At 38.7% G+C, this 19,715-nt stretch overlaps 1 protein-coding gene across 2 annotated transcripts in view; it reads left to right on the top strand.

The window, feature by feature from the left end:
• The window catches only part of OGT (O-linked N-acetylglucosamine (GlcNAc) transferase), a 35,462-nt gene that overhangs the window by 4,605 nt on the left and 11,142 nt on the right, over positions 1 to 19,715 (top strand). For both annotated transcript variants that reach the window (XM_081221916.1, XM_081221915.1), the window contains exons 4-14: positions 5,551 to 5,619; positions 8,902 to 9,018; positions 11,271 to 11,350; positions 11,905 to 12,100; positions 12,358 to 12,498; positions 13,091 to 13,191; positions 13,353 to 13,506; positions 13,611 to 13,712; positions 13,909 to 14,088; positions 14,758 to 14,916; positions 15,065 to 15,154. In XM_081221916.1, coding sequence (XP_081078042.1) covers positions 5,551 to 5,619; positions 8,902 to 9,018; positions 11,271 to 11,350; positions 11,905 to 12,100; positions 12,358 to 12,498; positions 13,091 to 13,191; positions 13,353 to 13,506; positions 13,611 to 13,712; positions 13,909 to 14,088; positions 14,758 to 14,916; positions 15,065 to 15,154 — 1,389 coding nt within the window. The remainder of the gene's footprint in view (positions 1 to 5,550; positions 5,620 to 8,901; positions 9,019 to 11,270; positions 11,351 to 11,904; positions 12,101 to 12,357; positions 12,499 to 13,090; positions 13,192 to 13,352; positions 13,507 to 13,610; positions 13,713 to 13,908; positions 14,089 to 14,757; positions 14,917 to 15,064; positions 15,155 to 19,715) is intronic.

The following is a 19,715-nucleotide window of genomic DNA, read 5'->3' as shown; positions in this document are numbered from 1 at the left end:
AAAGTACAGAACACATGGCATTGTTTCTTTGGGCTCTTTTGATTAAATTTGGATAACTTCTGCTATAACATGTTTGCAACGGTTAATTGATTTTCAAGGAATAGTGGAAGAAGGGCCTTAATCTGTAATATAGAATAGTTAAGATGTCAATATATGGATCCGTGACATGAAAACTCGGCTGCAAATTTTTTTCCTCAATATCCTATTCTCTTTTCTTTCTACATAATTAGAAGTGATAGAATAGAGGTGATAGTGTGCACACCAGGCTTTTGATTAGTTCTAAAAATTTTTTTGTCTAAATTGCAGATGTTTTCCGGGGAACAAGTGAGGCCCAGTTGGCAGACATTAAGTTCACAATGTGTTAGGGTTTCTGAAAGGTACACAGAAAAAGTAAGACTTGCCCTTAGAACTTTTGATGTAGTTAGGGAAATAAGATAGACATAACAGGAAAGTGATAAAGAGGGAGATTATAGGAATCCAGAAAAAATTTAAAAATATGTTTCTGAGCTACGTTGTCAACATTTAGCTTTGCACCAACCCTTGAAGTGGTTAGTAATTAACTATTATAGCTACCATTTATTGAAAGTCTACTATGTGCTCAGACATTGTGCCAATCAGACGTTGGTCTTTCTTAATGCTCACAATGATCCTTCAAGGTAGATGGTATCTGTTCCAATTTTACCACTTAAAAACAGACTCAGGGGTTATGTTAACTTTCTTGGGATCAAACAGCTAGTAATGGTGAAGTGGATATTAAAAACCTGAGTCGGAATATCTTGAAAGCAAACATTGTAGAGAGAAGAAATAAAGGAAGCCCTTTTTATCTGGGTACCCAGAGGGCATCCACCCCTCAAGGCAGCCCTTGAGCACAGTTTGAAAACCATTCTGCTGTCCCTTAATCCTTATTTTACAAGTGGGAAACTGAAGCTTAATATAGTAGTTTATGCAAAGATCTGAAATCACTTTTTATATCTATTAACAGTTGTTTTTTCCGTTAATTTTGATTGTAAAATTTTAAATTTTATTTATTGCCTTTTGTATGGATACAGTGAAAAGTCTCCCAGCTACCCTTCTTGGAGGTAGCTGATGAAACTAATTTCTTATGTATCCTTTTGGAGATACTCAATGCATATATATAAATTTGAGTGACTTTTTGTAATTTTTATTGCAGTACCATCTAGCTAGTTACAGAAAGTTTTAGGGAACCCTGTATGTGCTGCCACTGGGGCTTGGACCTTGTTCTTGCCAAGGCTCGGGGCTCACTTGTGTACCTAATTGTCACAGTAAATTCTTTCCCTTTATTAATTAAGGTTGGTTCCATCATTCACTTGTTGATTGCATATACATTCACTTGTGCCCTCTTACACAGCCGTGGCCCCAAACATCTTGGAACTCTGATCCCCTTTGCTCAGGTTTCCAGTTGCCTACATGTATTGCAGAGCAGTCATTGCTGCTGACAGTATACCAAACTGTAGGAGTATGATGAGAAGGGAAAGCTAAAGTGGGAGACAGAACCATGCTTTTCAATATCTAACCTGTTAACAGGAAGCTTATCATTGTGCCCTACCAAAGAAGTAAGATAATACTAAAATAAATCATGGGACTACCCCTTGAAGGCATTGAACAGCTGTGCATTCCCATCTGGTTCTGTTTCTTCTAGTGGAAGGTGCTGCTTTATTTCTCTGTCTTTACCAGTAAGAATGAAAAAGGGACTGTGCCTACTGCCTTGATTTCACCTAAATATACCGTAGTGATCATGTTTTAATTCATTTCAGGGTATCTAGTCTTAACTAGATTTAAGCTTACTGTCAAATGCCTGTGTCAATTCAGTACTGACAGAGAATCTTGAGTCTGTTCCTAGGTTGTGCTCTTGTTGGCAGTACATTGCTGGCCTGAATCACAGATGTCGTTGGCATTCTATGAAAAATAGTTAAAGAAACTCAGGTTATTTTGGTTTTGCAGTAGTGAAAAAGTAAAATGTTAAGGTGGTAGTCTTGGCAACCTGTTTTCAATAGTGTTTGTCTTTTTAAGTTAATGGTATGTCAGTTTAGAACTTATTCTGTGACTTGATTGTAGAAATTACTTTTAAGAAGTAGAGCTGTTTCATATTTTTACATTCTGAATTGGCTTCTGTAATATAGGGTGATTTAATAATTTCACTAAAATATTAGTCCATTGTATTTGAAGGTGCTGTTGCAGCTGGTAATCTTTCACATGATAACTCACTAGAGTTGCCCATGCTTGGCAATCCCTTTTATGAATTATGTATAAAATGTTCTTTGTAAGATGGCTATAATACTGAGTTGCTCTAAGGAACTCTGTTTCTGAGTCTATAGGTTTTTGAACCATTGCTTCTGTTTTGATTGTGGATGCATAGCACTGAGAGCTACTGGCATCCTGACCATCACGTGTTACTGCCATGTTATTTGTTACTGTTGCGAGTCTCAGTCATACAGCTAAACTGTAGAAAACCTTATACAGTCACCCCTAGGTATCCATGGGGGATTGGTTCTAGGACCCCCCCATGGATACCAAAATCTGTGGGTGCTCAAGCCCCTTATAAACAGTGGTGTAGAACAGTTGGCCCTCAGAGTCCACAGTTTCTGCATCTACAGATGCAGAGGGTCAGCTGTATTTCTGTCCCTCTCTGCTCTGCTTTTTGTAAGTTTGCTGTGCAAATGTCACATTTAAATACTTGAGTGCTTATTGTGTGTACAGTGCTTTGTTAGGAATTGGGGAGATGTGTTGTGGGGGGAGTTGTGGATTATAATATGAGACAGGACTTGACCCATAAAGGAAAAAAGGTGTAAGCTCCTCAGATAATTATTCTTAGGGAGTATTAATCAGAAGATTTTTTCGAGTGGATGCTTATAACCTAAGCATTCTGTAGGAAGATAAATAGCAAGTAGACTTCCTTGGCTGAAGTGGTGAGTCAAGTAGTAACAAGAAGTGAGTGTAGTAGAGGAGAGTCAATTGGAAGATTGAGAAAGAATAGAGGCTGAGGAGTTTGAATTTAATTTGAGAGGCAATTGAGAACTACTGTAAGCTTTAATCAACCTGATTTTATTTCATGTGTGTGTGTGTGTGTGTGTGTGTGTGTATAGATGTTGTAGGTGGGGGTGTGGGGACTCTAGGAGGAAAGGCGGGAAATAAATGCTATCTCAGGAAGGGTTGTTATACAGCAGATTCTTACTCATTTCCATCTCCTTACCTTTATTTATACTATTTTCCCTTGTCTGCAATGTCCTCCTCCTTTGTGTGTTAAAACCGTACTCATCCTTTAAGGCCCAGCTTAAAATTTATTCTTTGAGTTCATTTCTTTACCACTATGTGGCTATTTAGTATGTATGTGTTTTGTCTTTCCACATAGATTGTAAGCCCTTTGAAGATAAGGATTCTATTAATTTATTTCCCTACAGTTCCAGGCATATTGTTGAATTGAATAAAGGTTTGCATAGAAGATATTAACCTAGGAATGGATACAATGGGCCGGATTTGAGAATTGTGATTCTCTTAGCAGATATTGTTTAGATGTGACTAATGAAGCAGAACTGATGCCTTAGGTTTTGAACTTTGGGGAGAATAGTGGTATCCTTGAATTTTCTGGAAATTAGTTATTCATGCATGAAGGTTTGGATTTCCAATGGGAGAATTGGATATCACTATTATATTTAATATGATATGTTTTACCTTTTTCTAAAACTGCCTTATTGATTATTTTATAGTGATCTTGAAGATAATCTATTTTTAACTGTGGGCATTGTGTTAACTTGATTTAGTATGCTGTAATGGGTCTAGATGATATAACTAAATATAGATACATACACTGTCAGTACTTGGATGGCACGCATCCAAGAGTTTATAGAAACTAGAGGGTAAAATTATGCAACAGTTGGCTAAGATGTATAGCCCATTAGGGTCATTGTTGGAGAATTATTGCAAGACTTCTGATTATTATGGCTCAGAAAAGGCATAGGAATTGGTAAAAGTCCAAAGAGGTATAACCACGATAATGAGATATAGTAGAAGGAGTTTGTTTGAACAGATTGGATTGTTCAGTCATGGTCTGCCAAAACATAACGGTAGCGCTTAAAGTTTAGGGGGAAAAAATCATACAAAGTAGATAGCAAGATTATAGAATTCATTACTTCTGAGAGTATAAATAGAGTTGAAAAATAGACTCATTAGAGGATGCTAAGTCTGTAATAAGATTAACGATACCTATGAGGATTAGTATTAGCCTTTTGTGCTTGAGGTCACAGGAGACCACCATTTTCTTCCAAAACACTAGTTTTGCTTGTAAATAAAATTATAATGTAATGGACTAAAACACTTGCCTGCTCCATGGACAGACAGATCAGGTAGCTCATGGAACTGACTCAGTATGGCCAACCGTAAGGGTGTTCTGTGGCAGCCTATTCTTTGCTGGCTGACTTTTTGTTCACTTGATGGATGATAATATACAATCATAAAAGCTGTTTATCAGTAAAGTTAATCACCTGATTGTGGAAACCATAATACAGTTGCACATAGAATAGTATATATGATGATACTTTGGCACAGTTGACAAAATTTCACTTTCTAGGATTTAGTGTAAGGCTCTTCCACACGTGGAACAGTTTGGAATGATAAGCTTACTCCTTATTGCCATTGTCTTTGCTTGTTGACTGACAAGGCAAACCAAGGACAAATAAAAATTTAAGCTCACTGTTCTGATGTGTCTTTCATACTCATGAACGGACTGGTGAGTCAGATGACTAGCAACACAATTGTGCTGCTAATAAAAAGCCGAGTCGACTGCTTTTCATTATTCGCCCACTCAACTCTAATGGCAGTTAATACTAATGAGTAATCTAGTGCCAGGTGCCAGGATTAAAGCTTTGGTTGGATAGTAATCCTTTTGTCTAATAGTGAAATGAAGTCAAGTTTTCTACATAGGTCTGACAGCCTAAGGGTAGGTTTGCCAATAACTAATCACAGCTAAATCCTTTTTTCCACTATGGAAAATTTTTGACCCTCGATATAGTAGTGGTTCATCATAACCTTGAACAAAATAGTTGAACAAACATTTGATGCTTTTTTCTTTTTTTTAACGTGACTAACATTTGGGGAGAGGAGAAGCTATAGCAAGGCCTGTAGTCTTTTATCTGAAATTGGTGGGATCAAATGCATCTTAAAATTCAGAGTTTTTAGGATTTTAGAAAGATGATAATACCATATATGACTCCCAGGTGTGTCTGGAGCAGCACCTTCTAGTAAAACACATATTTCTGCAGCAAAAGGTATGCATATTCACATTAAGTGGGATCAATAAATTCTGTAAATAACTTCATGCCAGTTCAAGTCAGATTTAATCATCAAATGAGTTTTAAAAATTTTTTGGAATTTGGAATTGAGGATGAGGGGATTGTGTTCCTGTTCTTAAATTTGTCAAGCAGTCTCTCTAGTTGACAATAAAATGATGGAGCTAGATACGTAAAAGTAATTTCAAGAAATCTTTGGTTGACAAAGCAGAGTATAATTAATGACAGAGTATCTCTGGGTTTCTAGGATTTGTACTGTGTTCGCAGTGACCTGGGGAACCTGCTCAAAGCCCTGGGTCGCTTGGAAGAAGCCAAGGTAGGTGTTTGATAGAACACATTTAAGCATCAATGTTATGGATACTTGTACTTTTTGTCAAGTCTTCAACTCTTCATTGAGCTATCTTCACAAAACAGTCCTATGAAACTGAGGAAAACTGACGGCATGAATCGCCTCAGACTAGAGCAGGGCCAGGATTTGGCATATCTGTTCTAAATCTGGGGGTAAAGCAAGAACCTGAACATTTTGGAGCCTTTCTGCTGAGCTAGATCATCTTTATAACAGCGGGCTCTGTCATGATCTTATGTGGGAATAAATAACATTCCTTCAAATCTGAGGCTTGCCTGCTGGTGACAAGCAGAGCGCCTGTGATTTGGCTCAAGACTCCTATATGATGCAGGTGCCATTGAAAATGCTGCTCTTCTAAGTCCTTTGTGGCTTGTAAGTGGAGAAGAATTTCATCCAAATGTTACCCTGTAATACTGGCATTTAAAATTCTTATTTAACCTTCCTCCCTTCATCTTCCTCACCCTTTTTACAGTGGAAGAAAGGCTGTTAAATGATTGCAAATTAATAATTGGAACATCCTGCCCCTTCTTGTCCTCACTCCCTTCCCCAAGTTCCTTTTCCTCTTTTCCAATCCTAGTTGTCTACCTTCTTTTCTTCTTACTTCCTTCTTTTATTCCTCCCCATCCCACCTCCTTTAAAAAAAAAAAGTCAGAAGGACAAAGCTGGTTTGTTTGGGAAATGGACTGATCGAAAGAAAACTTGCCCAAGTGGAAAGGTGGCTTTTAGCATTCTGTGTTTCCAAATGATGAATTTGAATACCAGGTTGGGTTATTAAAGCTTTTGGTATAATTTTAAATTAAATTTATAAATGAAATTGTCTTGTTACAAGCCACCTTACGCAACCGCGCTGCAGGGGTGAGGAGTGGGGAGAAACCAGAATGCTTCTGAAACTCCCACCTGTTGCTCTGAGCCCCACGCGCATGCTAATACGTGGAGTGTATGCGCAGCGTAGCTGTCTGTTTGACTGCTTCATCCAGGGAGGGAGAAGGCTTTTCAGCACCATCTGATGTTAAAAGGCACTAGTTTTAAGTGCATAGCTCATAAATTCTGCTGACACTTTGGATTAACCTTATGTAGGTTTCCAGCTAATGAATTGTAATTGATTTCAATCTTAGCTGATAAATCTAATTGGTAATTTATAGAACAAATATTTGATAAGCTTCTATTAATTGTCACCCCACCAAGCGGACAGCTAACATGAATTGCACTTCACTGCAGCTTTAGACATCGGTTTAGGCTGAGACATTGCGCCTGCCTTAGGTTGCTGACTTCTTTATTTCAGAGCTCTGGAGACACCTAGTTTGAAAAATGTTATTCTGTTTTTGTGAGAACTTAGTGAACAAGAAAATACTCTTGAGTGAAATGCAATGTATTTCTTTTGTAATCAGTGCATTTGAAAATTCAAGCCAGCATATTCCTAGTAGATGGAAGCAAAATTAAGTTGTCTTTGTAGAAAATGAAGAGCCTTTCTTCCAGCAAAAATCCCTGCTGTATGCAATAGCCCTGATTAACCCTCTCCCTTCTGCATGTTTCCCATATTACAGACTTGAGACTGTCCTCATTCCCATATGTAATAGACATCCAAAGAATTTCAATTGCTTTGTTGAACTTTTACTAATGATCTTGTTTTTATTTTCTCTCTTGTTTTTGGTTTTTCACCATTGATATTGTATTTAGAAGGTTTCAGGTGGGTGAAACCTCCTATTCCATGCGTAAGGTGCCTCGCTGAAGGGAGCTCGAGGCCTGGATCTAGGGCAGACACACACCTCCTCCTCTTCCAGCAAGGAACGCACCGAAAAGTCACATGATGAGAAATATGGTAACGGGTTTGTAACTGCCACAGCAAAACAATTTGCCTCCATGCCTGAATCTTCTGTCTTGTGGCTTCAGAAACAGCTTAAAATAATTTTATTTACAAGCAAGTTATGTAAGAGAATGTTTTATACTACAGCCACAATTCTGTCAAAGATAAGTAAAAGTTAATTGATATTAAAAATTATTAGAGATAATTTACTAGTAAAAGCTTCTAACTCTTCTTGTTGTTCATTTTTTCCTTTTTTCTTCTTTGTTTGGATTGCAGCATTCTGCTCTTCTGATGATGCGCTGTGACCCTGCAGTAGCGCAAAGGCTGCGCAGCGTTAATGCGCAATGCGTGCGAATGAGCCCCTGTGAACGGTTGACTAGATGAGTAATCTGATTGACTGGCTCCCTCAGTCCTATTTTGTAGCCTTTTTGGATAAAATTGGGTTTTAACATACCTCGAGTCCAACTAATCTCATTAAACAAATATTCTCTATGGGCCTGTCTAGTAGATTAATGGATCTGGTTGGCCGTTTGCTGCGTCTAGGGGTGTTCTATGTAGCGCAGCAGTTCGCAGCGATTGCGCAGTGCGATGCTGTTAGGTTGCGCAAGCGATGTTTGCGCTCGCATTACAGGGACCTCAACCTAGGTGCAGTCCTGTCATATGAGGTTTCAGCTTCAGTCCCCCTTGGGGGACGGGCATTGTGAGGATGTGACTTATAGCCTGGCCTTATGATATCTGGCTTGTCAGAAAAACATTTTTCTCCTCAGTAGCATAGTTTTGATGTTAGGAACATTATTGTTTATTTAGAGCAGCATTTCCCAAAATGTGTTTTATAGGTATTCTCATAAAATGTCCAATGAAAGAAGAGTTCCATAGTCAACTAAGTTCAGGGAACCGTGTATATACTATTAAAGGCTTAGGGAAGTCCTGTAGTCAAGAAACCTGTTTTCTGTTTTCCTAATTTATTTGATCTTGAAATCTTTTTTTCCAGTGATAACTATTAACACATCGTAGAACAGACTTTGGGAAACTTGGGTGGGGGAGGGGGGAGGAACTTAGCCTTAAGTGGCGCCTTCCAGATACCACTTGAAAACGTAGCAAGAGCCCTTAGGTGTTCAGGTAAGAGAAGTCCAGCATAGAGTCTTAAGGCAACCGACTTCCCGGTTAAGTCCCAGTGTAAGGGTTGGTCATTGGTTGGCAGAACTGAACATGGTGGTTTGCACCTGGGTTCTGGTGGCGCAGGCGCAGGAGCAGCCAGCTGTGGCAGCGCATTAGTTTTGGCGCAAGCGAGCCTATGCTGCAGGGTCACTTTTGGCTGGTCAGAGAAGGAATAATGATATCACCTTCTTCCCCCCTCCCCCAATCTTTTTTTTTCCCCTTTATAAATTTTCCCCTTTCCCTTTACCTCCTTCCCCTCCCATCTTCTTCTTTCATTAACCCCTCCTAAGGCATGTTATTTGAAAGCAATTGAGACGCAACCGAACTTTGCAGTAGCTTGGAGTAATCTTGGCTGTGTTTTCAATGCACAAGGGGAGATTTGGCTTGCAATTCATCACTTTGAAAAGGTTAGTCGTTAAATTAGTAATAGGTATTTTTGAAGTGCTTACGTATGCAGGGTGTTTCTACTAGAACTAAATAATAGGCCTTTACTTAATCAGTCACATATCTTTGTTTCTCTGACAGTATTGCAGCATTTGCTGGATGGTATATGGCCGTTTCCAGTTTAGCATTGAAAATGTACTTTAGTAATTAAAAATTCTTTTTTTTAAACGGGCAGCTTTACTGTAAAGAAGCAGGGTTTCTTGGTGAAACGACTGATTCCAGATCTGGGGCAGGGAATGTACAAAAATAATCTGGAGTGCCTTGTTGTGCCAGAAAGCAAGGAAGTTTTGATACATTTATGTCAAAAGGACTCAGGAGGCAACTGGAAGAGGCTCCTACTAGCTAAGGATGGGAGTTGAGCATCAATGGGAATAATAACTGAAATATATTGAAACTTATCAAATACATTTAAGTTCATGAGTATAATTATACTAAGAAGAAATCCATGGGTCATCTTTGGAAGATAAGGAGCAACTCATTTTGAGAACTGGTTAAACAATTGTCCTCTCTCTCCTGTATGAACTGGACATCAGGGTAACCCAGTAGTTGATGGGGGAAGTTTCTCTTTATACAAGTGTTCCAGCTAATAAATGAAGTAGGAATGATAGAATCAGAGTATAACCAATAATAAATTTAGGCATTTATCAGTGGCAAAAAAAAAGAGACACAACCAGACATTTTGTACCTTGTGATAGAAGTAAATACTTCCACCAGTGAAGTAGCCTTGCAAAAAGAGAAAAGAACCCTGGGCTTCCCTGGTGGCGCAGTGGTTGAGTGTCCGCCTGCTGATGCAGGGGACACGGGTTCGTGCCCCGGTCTGGGAAGATCCCACATGCCGCGGAGCGGCTGGGCCCGTGAGCCACGGCCGCTGAGCCTGCACCTCCGGAGCCTGTGCTCCGCAACGGGAGAGGCCACAACAGTGAGAGGCCCGCGTACCGGGGGAAAAAAAAAGAACCCAAATCTGATTACGCTTGTAGTTCTACCAATTTACAGGAAATACATGGGACAGGGAAACATAATAAGCGCGTTAAAGGACACCGTAGGGGTGCAGTCAGCAAATTCAAAGTATGGGAAGCTGTATAGGACAGTGATCTGATTTCTTCAACAAATTACAGGAATAAAAATGGAGATTTAAATTAAACTTTTAATTTAAAAGATTTAAAGAAACTCACAAAGACATGTTAATTGTATGGGTCTTATTTGGATCCTCAATCAAAGTTAATCAGAAGTTGGACCACTGAATGAATATTAAGGAATTGCTGTCACTTTTTTAGGTGTGATATTGGTATTGTGGTTACGTTAGGAGGAAAAAGTATTCCTGTATTGTCCCTAAAATATATTTTGAAATATTTTCGAATGAACTAATATGTCTGGGATTAGCTTCAGAATGATCTGGGAAGAGGGCGAGTTAGGTTGGAATATAGATCAAATAAAATTGAATATGATTTTTTAGTATTTTTCAGTATTTCAGTTCAGGTTTCCATTCATTACACTATAGGAGTACCTACTCTCTTGCTCTGTGGTTCTCCTTGGTCGCACATGAGGAGCTTGTAAAAGATATGGATATCCTGGCCCCGTTTTCAGAGGGTCTGATTTAACTGGCCTGTGATGGAACCCAGGCTCCATTTAGGAGGTGAATTCTAATACACTCAAACCCAGGGTTGAGAATTACTGCTGTAGATATATCTGATCATATTTTAAGACAGCTTCAGAACTATTTGAATGAACCATTTAATGGTTAGTATCCCCTTGAAGTAATGTATCTTACTGAGTATACAGCTCTAATTACATATCTTACTAAGGTCTGAGTATACAGTTGTAGTTACTGAGGTATGTATTTCCTTATTCAGTTAGAGCTTGCTGCTTCTTCCTGCCATTATTTTTTAGAAGAGCTAGGCTGATTAATTGAGAATAAAATGGGGCCAACCATGAGAAGTGTTCAGCTCAATAAAAGTGGAGCAGACCCAATTTAAAATTTTTCCCTTCAGGACACATTTTGCTCTTATATTACATGGGAAGTTATTTTGGTAACATTGAGATTTGTGAATAATGAGTGGGTACTAAAATAATTGGGTTTTAAAAATGAAAGAAATAAGATTTAATTATACTAGAAAATGTAATTGGAGGTCTAAAATTATCTCAGGCTAAAAAATTGTAATTGGGAAGTTAATCTGAAATCCTAACTTGCTCTAAGTAACTGTCTTGCAATTTTTAGGCTGTCACCCTTGACCCCAATTTTCTGGATGCTTATATCAATTTAGGAAATGTCTTGAAAGAGGCACGGATTTTTGACAGGTGAGGGAATGTTCTATTTGGAGTTTTTGTTGTATCAACACTTGAGAGTTTGGACTGAAATTATCACAGTGGGTCATTGAAATACACTTTCCTTTTCTACTATGTTGCTTTCCCCTGCTCAGGTCTGCTGTATTACCTTTTATTATAGGTTTATTGTTGCCTGACTTCACTGTTGGCTTTTCACAGAGCCATTATCCTTCTCACTAGGAGTTCAGTTGAAATTTCCTTTATTGTAAAACTATTGAAATGGTTATCTTTTAGACTAAATTATTCCTTCTATCTGATTCAGAAAACTAAGTAAATCCTGACTTTTAACTTTTTTTGCTGTTGTCAAAGGAAAGTCTGTTTCTTATGGGGGTATAGAAAATTTTTCAGTGTAAAAATACATTTTATAAAGGTGCAATTTTGATTTTTCAGGTTAAGTGTAGTATGACATGAATTAATTGTAGCTAGTTATAATTGATATACTTTGATATAGTATAGAATGAAATAATTTTAACAAAGCATCCATTAAAAGTTAGTTGCATTGTGTGTGTGTGTGTTTCTGTTTATAGAGCTGTGGCAGCTTACCTTCGTGCCCTAAGCTTGAGTCCAAATCATGCAGTGGTACATGGCAACCTGGCTTGTGTATACTATGAGCAAGGCCTGATAGATCTGGCAATAGACACCTACAGGCGAGCTATTGAATTGCAACCACATTTCCCTGATGCTTACTGCAACCTAGCCAACGCTCTCAAAGAGAAGGGCAGTGTAAGGATTTTTATTGTCTCTTTCTTTGTTACCTGATGGCATTAAAAAAAAGTCGTTTTTGTACATATTGTCATTAAATATTGAGGTGGTAAATTGTTTAATTTCAGAGTTGTAGATGAGAGGAAGAATAGCAAAAATACCTGTTTTCTGGAATATTACCAGCCATTAGGCTTAACTAAGCAATTGTTAGAATAATATCAGTGGTGACTTTGTGATTCCTCTGTATAGGTTTTTGAATAGTTTGTTTTGTTTTTTAGGTTGCCGAAGCAGAAGATTGTTATAACACAGCTCTCCGGCTGTGTCCCACCCATGCAGACTCTCTGAATAACCTAGCCAATATCAAACGAGAACAGGGAAACATTGAAGAGGCAGTTCGCTTGTATCGTAAAGCGTTAGAAGTATGTTGAGGGTGGTGTGGCTGGGTATTTTGTCTGTGTGAAGTAGAGGGAAGGCAGTTAAGTTTGCCATGTCATCCACCTCTTTTGTAAAAGTAGAAAGTGGGTGAATCATTCATTGAACCAGTAATTGAGTACCTAAGGTATGAGTGAGGTCCTGTGTGACATTCAAGAAAATCCTTAACATTGAGTTTGTTATTTTATGGGTAGATAAGATCGGCACAAAAAATTTAAACAGTAAGCTAGAGTTCAAGAAGAGTTACCAGTAAATATATAATTTCAGTACCTGATGGCTGTAATGTTGGTTGGTAGGTGTGGTAGGAGTTTTGAAGAGAGAGATGCTAGAGTTACCAGCATAAACTAAGATGAGGAGAGGTCTACCTCATTATGTTTTGAAACACGGAGAGGTATAAAAGAAAGGAAGAGGTAGAATTTGAACTACTTGGCTTTGAAGAATGAGTAGACTTGGAGAAGGTGGAGAGAAGTGTAGGGATATAAAGGTGCTTGAGCGAAGTTCTTGTTGTGGTAAGTTATTACTGCTGTTTTAGCAGTTATTTTTTTTTTAAACCTCAGTTATCATCTTGAATCTTTATAGGTCTTCCCAGAGTTTGCTGCTGCCCATTCAAATTTAGCAAGTGTATTGCAGCAGCAGGGAAAACTGCAGGAAGCTCTGATGCATTATAAGGAGGCTATTCGGTAAGAGACACACAGCCTTATTTTTTTCTTCTAAGTTTTTAAATGTTTGGCATTTGGCACATTTGGTATGTGGGACTTCTAATAATAGCAGACTAAATTAACATTACAGGGGGTTAAAGGTTTTTGTACTAGAGAAATAAAATCTTTGTCCTCTCCTTTAGAATCAGTCCTACCTTTGCTGATGCCTACTCTAATATGGGAAACACTCTAAAGGAGATGCAGGATGTTCAGGGAGCCTTGCAGTGTTATACTCGTGCCATTCAGATTAACCCTGCATTTGCGGATGCCCACAGCAATCTGGCTTCCATTCACAAGGTACTATTATATATATATATTTTTTATTACAATATATCCATCTTAGCACCTAATGTTTTTAATTTTAGGAAAAAATTTAACCACTCCACTTTATTTATTTCCAGGATTCAGGGAATATTCCAGAAGCAATTGCTTCTTATCGCACTGCTCTGAAGCTTAAACCTGATTTTCCTGATGCTTATTGTAATTTGGCTCATTGCCTGCAGGTAAAGAATAACAGGCCAGTAATTGGCTTTCAGGGTTGTAATCACTTTTTAATTGTATGTGCCATATTAATCCAAACTTGGCTGGAGACAGTGTTTTTTAATGGGTTATCTGACATTACTTTAGGCCAAAGACACATAAGATGTTAAGTCTTGGAGTAAGGTTTTCTGGATAATAACTTCTTTTTGCCTCCTCTAGATTGTCTGTGATTGGACAGACTATGATGAGCGAATGAAGAAGTTGGTCAGCATTGTGGCTGACCAGTTAGAGAAGAATAGGTTGCCTTCTGTGCATCCTCATCATAGTATGCTATATCCTCTTTCTCATGGCTTCAGGAAGGCTATTGCTGAGAGGCATGGGAACCTCTGCTTGGATAAGGTGCGAGTCTTTCATTTTAATCTTTTCGTTGTAAAGTAAAACAGATACAGAAAACTACATGAATCAAATTTATGGCTTAATGAGTTATCATAAGGTGTTTACCACCCAAGTTGAGAAATGAAGCTTCGTGAGCCAGCCCAGAAGCCCCCCTCCCATTGTGTCCTGTCTTGATCATAACCCCTTCCATTCTATAAGGTGGGATCCTTAACTGAAGTACTTAACAGTAGGCTGATGGTGTTTTCCTTTAATTTTGAAACCATAGTTTTTAATAAAGTGTTTGGTATTTTCCACTCACCTTTGAGAATTAGAGCAGCACTTGATCAAAGGTGGGAATTTTCTCAGCAGAATAGAGCAGAGTGCTAGGTGTAATTCTGTTTTTAAAAAATGCTTCCCTACAGAATTTTCTAAAATGCAGGGTTTGTCATGCTCTTTCCACTCTGCTTCCTTCCTACAACTTTAACTTGCTTGGGCTACTTCATAGACCTCAGGAACAGGTCAAAGTATGAAGCATATTATACAAATTGCTAAGGTTGTATTAGACTGGTTATATGAATTAAAGAAGTATTCTGGGCATAACATTCCTAACAGGTATGCTTTTAGTCAGTTTTCCTAGATGAAAATTTACATATAGACTCAAATTTACTAACAAGCACTGAATTCCATTGGTAGATAAATGTCCTTCATAAACCACCGTATGAACATCCAAAAGACTTGAAGCTCAGTGATGGTCGACTGCGTGTAGGATACGTGAGTTCTGACTTTGGGAATCATCCTACTTCTCATCTTATGCAGTCTATTCCAGGCATGCACAATCCTGATAAATTTGAGGTAAGACTAGTGTTGCTCTAGAGTCACTATTTATAAAACCAAACAAACCTACAGTGGTAGCTTTATAGTCACCTTTAGGTGTTAAGCCCAGTGTCTTTTAGAAAGATTTGAGACAAGGTTATTAAATATACTATGTGCTGCCTTTCAGGTATTCTGTTATGCCCTGAGCCCAGATGATGGCACAAACTTCCGAGTGAAGGTGATGGCAGAAGCCAATCATTTCATTGATCTTTCTCAGGTAGGTGAAACTCTTATACTTACAACGTTTTATTTTTTGAGTCCTCTCCCTTTTTTTCTTGAAGAGTCTGGCTAATGGCTTATCAATTTTGTTTATCTTCTCCAAGAACCAGCTTTTAGTTTTATTGATCTTTGCTATCGTTTTCTTTGTTTCTATTTCATTTATTTCTGCTCTGCTCTTTATGATTTCTTTCCTTCTACTAACTTCGGGTTTTGTTTGTTCTTCTTTCTCTAGTTCCTTTAGGTGTAATGTTAGATTATTTATTTGAGGTTTTTCTTGTTTCTTGAGGTAGGATTGTAGCTATAAACTTCTCTCTTAGAACTGCTTTTGCTGCATCCCATAGGTTTTGGATCGTCATGTTTTCACTGTCATTTGTGTCTAGGTATTTTTTGATTTCCTCTTTGTTTTCTTCAGTGATCTCTTGGTTATTTAGTAACGTATTGTTTAGCCTCCATGTGTTTGTGTTTTTTACATTTTTTTCCCTGTAATTGATTTCTAATCTCATACCGTTGCGGTCAGAAAAGATGCTTGATATGATTTCAATTTTCTTAAATTTACTGAGGCTTGATTTGTGACCTAAGATGTGATCTATCCTGGAGAATGTTCCATGCGCACTTGAGAAGAAAGTGTAATCTGCTGTTTTGGGATGGAATGTCCTATAAATATCAATTAAATCTATCTGGTCTATTGTGTCATTTAAAGCTTGTGTTTCCTTATGTATTTTCTGTTTGGATGATCTGTCCATTGGTGTAAGTGAGGTGTTAAAAGTCCCCCACTATTATTGTGTTACTGTCAGTTTTCTCTTTTATAGCTGTTAGCAGTTGCCTTATGTATTGAGGTGCTCCTATGTTGGGTGCATATATACTTATAATTGTTATATCTTTTTCTTGGATTGGTCCCTTGATCATTATGTAGTGTCCTTCCTTGTCTCTTGTAACATTCTTCATTTTAAAGTATATTTTATCTGATATGAGTATTGCTACTCCAGCTTTCTTTTGATTTCCATTTGCATGGAATATCTTTTTCTATCCTCTCACTTGCAGTCTCTATGTGTCCCTAGGTCTGAAGTGGGTCTCTTCTAGACAGCATATATATGGGTCTTGTTTTTGTATCCACTCACCGAGCCTGTTTCTTTTGGTTGGAGCATTTAATCCATTCACGTTTAAGGTAATTATCGATATGTATGTTCCTGTGACCATCTTCTTAATTATTTTGGGTTTGTTTTTGTAGGTCCTTTTCTTCTCTTGTGTTTCCACTTAAAGAAGTTCCTTTAGCATTTGTTGTAGAGCTGGTTTGGTGGTGCTGAATTCTCTTAGCTTTTGCTTGTCTGTAAAGCTTCTGATTTCTCCATCGAATCTGAATGAGATCCTTGCCAGGTAGAGTAATCTTGGTTGTCAGTTCTTCCCTTTCATCACTTTGAATATGTCATGCCACTCCCTTCTGGCTTGTAGAGTTTCTGCTGAGAAAGCAGCTGTTAACCTTATGGGAGTTCCCTTGTATGTTATTTGTCGTTTTTCCCTTGCTGCTTTCAATAATTTTTCTTTGTCTTTAATTTTTGCCAGTTTGATTACTATGTGCCTTGGCATGTTTCTCCTTGGGTTTATCCTGTATGCGACTCTCTGTGCTTCCTGGACTTGGGTGGTTATTTCCTTTCCCATGTTAGTGAAGTTTTCGACTATAATCTCTTCAAATATTTTCTTGGGTCCTTTCTCTCTTCTCCTTCTGGGACCCCTATAACGCGAATGTTGTTGTGTTTAATGTTGTCCCAGAGGTCTCGCAGGCTGTCTTATTTCTTTTCATTCTTTTTTCTTTATTCTGTTCTGCAGCAGTGAATTCCACCATTCTGTCTTCCAGGTCACTTATCCGTTCTTCTGCCTCAGTTATTCTGCTGTTGATTCCTTCTAGTGTAGTTTTCATTTCAGTTATTGTATTGTTCATCTCTATTTGTTTGTTCTTTAATTCTTCTAGGTCTTTGTTAAACATTTCTTGCATCTTCTCGATCTTTGCCTCCATTCTTTTTCCGAGGTCCTGCATCATCTTCACTATCATTATTCTGAAGTCTTTTTCTGGAAGGTTGCCTATTTCCACTTCATTTAGTTGTTTTTCTGGGGTTTTATCTTGTTCCTTCATCTGGTACATAGCCCTCTGCCTTTTCATCTTGTCTGTCTTTCTGAATGTGGTTTTTGTTCCACAGGCTGCAGGATTCTTGCTTCTGCTGTCTGCCCTCTGGTGGATGAGGCTATCTAAGAGGCTTGTACTTCCAACTTTTTATTTTGAGCAAATAGTGAATAAAACTGTTGGTGTGTAGCTTGTATCCTCAATTTTCTTTTTAAAATTTAATTAATTAATTTATTTTTTGGCCGGTTTGGGTCGTCATTGCTGCCCATGGGCTTTCTCTAGTTGCGGTGAGTGGGGTCTGCTCTTCATTGCGGTGTGCGGGCTTCTCATTGCGGTGGCTTCTCTTGTTGTGGAGCACAGGCTCTAGGCGCGTGGGCTTCAGTAGTTGTGGCTCGCGAGCTCTAGAGCTCAGGCTCAGTAGTTGTGGCACACGGGCTTAGTTGCTCCGTGGCATGTGGGATCTTCCCGGACCAGGGCTCAAACCTGTGTCTCCTGCATTGACAGGCAGATTCTTAACCACTGCGCCACCAGGGAAGCCCATATCCTCAATATTTTTCATGACAGATATTTAACCTCAGCTACTACATACCTGTGGGCAATGGCTTTGATCTTATTTCCTTGATTGTTTACATTTATTACATTGCATTTATAATCAGCATGAATTTTTGCTGAGTTTGCAAGTGAAATAGAAATATGGTGTATTTGTGTGTGGACGTAGAACTTCTCTGGGGATTGAGCTAGCACTTGTGACAGTAGATGCCTAATATTACCTGAATAAGTTGAACAAAATGGTGGCTTGGAAGAAGAACAAAAAAGTCATTTAAAGGGCCTTTGCCTTTGGTTTTCTTTATTTCTGTGCTTGCTCCATTGCTGTTTCCTCTAGGAGCAAAAGTTTTATGATAAATTAAGATTGAAACCTGTGAGGGAATGAATTTGCTGAAGGTATGGACTAGAGTTTTTTTCTTATAGACGCTATTGGCCACTTTGGTGACTAACAGAGGTATGTATGGTATATCCAGTAATTCATATATATGAATCATTGAAGTCCTAGCAGAAGGATTGTGAGACTCTTGTCATTTCATAAATAATTTCTACCAACGTCTTTTGCGTTATAACTGTTGCTTTGGAAATATACCTGACCATTTTTGATGTAGGGTTGGACTCTCTGTGACCAAGAAGAATATGGCCCTCTACCTCTGAGACCTTTTAGGATTCACTGCTTATTGACTGAAGTCTAAACTCTTTAAAAATATATATTTATGGGGCTTCCCTGGTGGCGCAGTGGTTGAGAGTCTGCCTGCTGATGCAGGGGACACGGGTTCGTGCCCCGGTCCGGGAGGATCCTACATGCCACGGAGCGGCCAGGCCCGTGAGCCACGGCCGCTGAGCCTGTGTGTCCGGAGCCTGTGCTCTGCAATGGGAGAGGCCACAACAGTGAGAAGCCCGCATAACACACACACACACACACACACACACACACACACACACACATTTATTTATTAATTATATATATATATATATATATATATATATATATATATAAATTGAAACGTAGTAGACGTACAATGTTATGTTAGTTTCAGGTGTACGACACAGTTAATTGGCATTTGCATACATTGTGAAATCACCATGATAAGTCTAGTAACCACCTGTCCCCATACAAAGTTATTACAGTATTATTGACCATATTCCTCATGTTGTATGTTATATCCCTGTGGCTTGCTTGTTTTATATCTGAAGGTTTGTACTACTTAATCCTGTTCACCTGTTTTGCCCTCCTCCCTCCCTTCCCTCTGGCAACTTTTAAATGGCTGAGGAATATTCCATTGTGTATATATACCACATTTTCTTTATCCATTCATCCATTGATGGACACTTAGGTTACTTCCATATCTTGGCAATTGTAAATAGTGCCGCAGTGAACATTGGTGTGCCTATATGAAGTCTAAGCTCTTCAGTGTGGCCTTCACAACCTTTCTAAACAAACAACCTTGTTTGCCAGTGCTTTTCACCCATCATTAGCCCTCAGTTATACCCTATACCAAGTAGAAGTGATCTACCCATTTTTTAAACCTACCATGCACTTTACTCTGGTTCTTTATTCATACAGTTCTCTGTCAAGATTGTATTCTGTCCAGCTCCCTCAAACTCCTATGCATCTTTTTTTAAAAATTATTTATTTATTTATTTATTTTTGGCTGTGTTGGGTCTTTGTTGCTGTGTGTGGGCTTTCTCTAGTTGTGGCGAGCGGGGGCTACTCTTAGTTGGGGTGCATGGGCTTCTCATTGCGGTGGCTTCTCTTGTTGTCGAGCCTGGGCTCTGGGCACGCGAGCTTCAGTAGTTGTGGCACATGGGCTTAGTTGCCCCGCAGTGTGTGGGATCTTCCTGGACCAGGGCTCGAACCCGTGTCCCCTGCATTGGCAGGCGGTTTCTTAACCACTGA

This window comes from Mesoplodon bidens, assembly GCF_964165515.1.
Source record: "Mesoplodon bidens genome assembly, chromosome: X".
NCBI classification, from domain to species: Eukaryota; Metazoa; Chordata; class Mammalia; order Artiodactyla; family Ziphiidae; genus Mesoplodon; species Mesoplodon bidens.
Note: the sequence above shows the minus strand (reverse complement) of the source record. Positions and strands in the feature narration are given on the sequence as shown.